Raw genomic sequence first — 4,559 nt, 5'->3', positions numbered from 1 at the left:
GGTTCAAGAACAGCCTGGGCAACTTGGCGAGACCTCATCTCTACAATAAATCAAAAAATTGGCCGGGCGTGGTAGCGCATGCCTGTAGTTCCAGCTCCTTGGAAGGCTGAAGCAGAAGGATCGCCTGAGCCCAACAGGTTGATGCCAGGATGGCCATGAGCATGCCTCTGCACTCCAACCTGGGTGATGGAGTGAGACTCTGACTCAAAAAAAAAAAAAGAAAGAAAATATACCTTCAGGCATGATTAGAACCCGGTGCTCCAACCATGTAACCCAGATACTTTTCTAAATGCATCTCTTTGTCTCTGCTTTTCTTCATAGTGGCTTTATTCTCAGGCAGGCTCTCAGCAGCTACAGGCTCACATCCGGTCAGTTTAATAATCCGCGGGGGAACGCATCACTTTCAATAGCCACAGCCAAAGTTCCAGAGCTGGCTGTCATTGGCCCACCTGAGGCCACCACCTACCTATGAGCCAATCACAGCAGCCAGGGAGAATGGAATGTTCTGATTGGCCAGGCCTGAGTCAGAGCCCCATCCTGGGAGCCAGAGAGCGTGGCCAAGTCTTCCTGAACCCTAGAGACTGAGGGAAGCAGAGTGGTAGCTCCCTAAGGGAAATTCCAGGTGCCATTTCAGGATTGAGGGGTAATGTTTGCCCCACAGGTGAAAATTCCAAAAGTTTCCTTACCTATTTAACTGGTTTCCTTCTTTTCTTCTAGAGAAACCTTCCAGGGAGCAGTCACACATAGGCATATCCACTCAGACAATCATCCTGCTGATTCTCGGAATCCTGGCTCTTCTGGCTCTGGCGGGGGCCCTGTTTTATTTCTGTCAGCTCAGAAGTTCCCGTGAGTTTCTTCCTGTTTGGTGCTCCCATCTGTCTGCCATGAGTGAATGTCACCAGAGCCACTGTAATTGAGGACCTGCTATGTGCTGGGTTCTGTGCTGAGCCTCTCACTAAATCCTCACCCCTGTGCCCGGAGTTGCCCCCACTGGACACGTGACAGTCCAAAACCAGAGGGTCTTGTCCATTGGTTCACTGATTCATTATTCAAATACCTAAGGAATGAGTGGGTTGATCACATAGGCCACAAAGGCCACAGTAGTGATTTTGGCTTTTATTTCATTTCTTTTTTTTTTTTTTTGAGCTGGAGTCTCACTGGAGTGCAGTGGCACGCTCATGGCCACAGCAGCCTCGACCTGCTGGGCTCTGGCGATCCTTCCGCCTCAGCCTTCCAAGTAGATGGAACTACAGGTGCACGCTACTACGCCCAGCTAGTTTTTGTGATTTATTGTAAAGACGAGGTCTCACCAAGTTGCCCAGGCAGGTCTCGAACCCCCGGGCTCAGGCAATCCTCTCGCCGCGGCCTCCCAAAGTGCTGGGATTACAGGCTGAGCCACCACACCCAGCCCGTTTTATTTATTTTTAAATAGAGACGAGGTCTTGCAATGTTGTCCAGGCAGGTCTCGAACTCCTGGGCTCAAGCAATCCTCCCACCTCAGCCTTCCAAAGTGCTGGGATTACAGGTGTGAACCAACACTCGTGGCCGACTTTGGCTTTTAATTCGAGTGATGTGGGAGCCCCTGCCTGATAGGTGGAGGCAGGGGGATAAGACTTACCCCCCCCAGCTTTATTTCACCCACCTTGCTCAGAAGTGACACCCAGGATCTATGACAGGAACTGGCACCTCTGCTGCCCTCAGCTCTAAGTGAGTTGATGTGTCTGCCCCTCAAGGGATTTGCACAGGCTGTCCACCTGCCTGGAGCATCCTCCCAGGGTTCCTCCTGGCAGAGTGCTTCAGCTGGTTCTGTAGTCAGGAGAGCTTCATGTGCTCACAACCACCCAATGACAGGTAGCCCCATTTCACAGATGAGGGGGTGTTTGCTCTGGGAGCTGGGAGTTACCTGCCAGTGGTCCCACAACTTTACAGTGGCTAAGCTGGACTAGAAGGCAGGTCCTTGACCATAAAGCTTTTCCCTCAGCCACTAGACAAAACTGTCCCCTCACATTCCAGTCGGATGCCCCCTCCTCCTCCAGGAAGCCTTCCCTGACCCCCCAGGATGGTCCAGGCACCCTCCCTGGGCTTTTCCACCCCAGCCTTACCCACTCTGGGTCATCACCCTCTGGGGACTTGTCTGCCTCCCCCAGTGGACTTTGAGCCCTAGGAGGGCAAAGCTGGAACTGTCACCATCCTGGCTGTGTTCCTAGCACCACCTAGCACCTGGCTGACACAAGAGAGGCACTTGGGGAAATGTCTTCCAACCCCATAGCCAGCCTGCCAGTGTCTGGGCTCTCGCTCTGCCGGTTTATTAATTATGTCACCATGGGCGAACAGCTTAATCTCTGTGACTTGGCTTCCTCATCTGTAAAACGGTGATGATGGTACCTGATAATATGGGTGGCACATTGTATGCCACACACTGGGTATACACGAGTTATACTGGTATTGCTATTATGGCTATCTTTTTTTAATTCTGAGTCAGAGTCTTACTCTGTTGTCCAGGCTGGATTGCAGTGGTAAGATCACAGTTACTGTTGCTTCGACCTCCTGGGCTCAGGCAATCCTTCCGCCTCAGCCTCGCAAGTAGCTGGGACTGCAGGCATGCGCCTTCACATTTGGCTCATTTTTTTATTTATTATAGAGATGAGGTCTCACCAAGTTACCCAGGCTGGTCTCAAACTCCTAGGCTCCGGCAGTCCCCTCTCCTCCACTTCCCAAAGTGCTAGGGTTACAGGCATGAGCCACCGTGCCTGGCCTGCTTGGACTTTGAATTGTGCTTCTGTCAAATGCAGTTGATAGGGTTCTGCCAAGTTCACTTGGAAAGGCCCTTCTGAGTCCCTGGGAAAGAGGCCTCCCAGGCGTGAGCCACCACACCCAGCTGTTATTATCAACATAATAAACTCCACAAGAGGCGGGATATTTGTCTGTTTTATTCGCAGCTCTATCCTCAGTGCCTAGAATATGCCTGGCACTAAGTAGACATTTACTATTTGCTGAATAATAGTGCTAGGTGCTAAATAAACCCCTGTTTGGTGGTTGAGGAAACTGAGGCACAGAGAGGTTAAGCCGCTTGTCCAAGGTCACACAGCTCCTAATGAACAGAGATGGAATTTGAACCCATTTATCTGGCTCTAGAGCCCAGTGAATATTTATGTGTATCTAACAACCAAATGAATAACGATGCCCAAATCCTAGAGGAGCACAGCCGTCATTCCTGGCTGACAAGTGTGTAAGCCACTAAGGGAATTGGGGCCCCCATCGGACAGCAGAGGCAGGACTTGGAATTTCAGGACCCTGACACCCACAGGTGTGGTTCCCTTCTGACACTCCCCCTTTTCTTCCTCCAGGTCCGGACCGTAGCCACCCCTCAGCGAACGGAGTAAGTGTAGTGGTGGAGTCGGGGAGGGAACGGGGTCTGCGCAGACCACAGACCAGACATCTCCAGGCGCCCGCAGCCTCAGAACTGTGCTGGCATGGAATCCCCTAGAGAGTTTACCAGTAAACAGCTCCCTGAGGGTCTGATCTGCAACAGGGCCTGGGGATCTGCATCTTTTTTTTTTTTTTTGAGTTGGAGTCTCACTCTGTCGCCCAGACTGGAGTGCAGTGGCCGCTCCCGGGAGTGGCCACTGCAGCCTCGACCTGCTGGGCTCTGGCGATCCTTCCACCTCAGCCTTCCAATTAGCTGAAACTACAGGCGTGTGCTGCTACACCCGGCTAATTTTTGATTTATTGTAGAGATGAGGTCTCGCTGCCCAGGCGCCTCTCGAATCTGCGGGCTCAGGCAATCCACTCACCTCAGCCTCCCAAAGCACGGGATTGCAGGCTGAACCACCGAACCCAGCTGGGATCTGCATCTTATTTAATTAATTAACTAATTAATTGAATTGGAGTCTCACCCTGTTGCCCAGGCTGGAGTGCAGTGGCTCAATCACGGCTCACCACAGCCTTAATCTCCTAGGATCAGACGATCCTTCTGCCTCAGCCTCCGGAGGGGCTGGGACGACAGGCGTGCACCACCCTGCCTGGTTAATTTTTTTTAATGTTTTGTAGAGATGAGGTCTTGCCATGTTGCCCAGGCTGGTCTCGAACTTCTGGGCTCAGGCAGTCCTCCTACCTCAGCTTCCCAAAGTGTTGAGATTACAGGACTGAGCCATCATGCCCCCACCTGGATCTGCATTTTCATGTGCCCTCACCCCAGTCCTCGCCACACCTTGAGAAGCATTGCCCCAGCTTCCAGGGAGGGCTGGGGACAGGCCTGCAGCTCTTTATATCCTGGGCTCAGCAGAAAAATTTTCTTTAAAAGAGCCATGAAGCCCGGTGTGGTGGCTCACACCTATAATCCCTGCACTTTGGGAGGCTGAGAAGAGAGGATTGCCTGAACCCAGGGGTTCCAGACCAGCCTGGGCAACCTGGCGAGACCTCGTCTACAATAAATCGTAAAATTAGCTGGGTGTGGTGATACGTACCTGTGGTTCCAGCTATTTGGAAGGTTGAGGCTGTGGTGGCCGTGAGCATGCCTCTGTGCTCCAGCCTGGGTGACAGAGTGAGACTCCAACTCT

The 4,559-nt window shown here is 52.2% G+C and overlaps 1 protein-coding gene across 1 annotated transcript in view; it reads left to right on the top strand.

Moving 5' to 3' along the window:
- The window catches only part of PVR (poliovirus receptor), a 17,677-nt gene that overhangs the window by 12,017 nt on the left and 1,101 nt on the right, over nt 1-4,559 (top strand). The window contains exons 5-6 of the mRNA XM_008056033.2: nt 718-846; nt 3,348-3,379. Of these exons, the coding sequence (XP_008054224.1) occupies nt 718-846; nt 3,348-3,379 (161 nt within the window). The remainder of the gene's footprint in view (nt 1-717; nt 847-3,347; nt 3,380-4,559) is intronic.

The sequence above is a fragment of the Carlito syrichta genome, unplaced genomic scaffold (genome assembly GCF_000164805.1).
Source record: "Carlito syrichta isolate Samal-C Ts95f unplaced genomic scaffold, Tarsius_syrichta-2.0.1 Scaffold302083, whole genome shotgun sequence".
Taxonomy (NCBI): Eukaryota; Metazoa; Chordata; class Mammalia; order Primates; family Tarsiidae; genus Carlito; species Carlito syrichta.
Note: the sequence above shows the minus strand (reverse complement) of the source record. Positions and strands in the feature narration are given on the sequence as shown.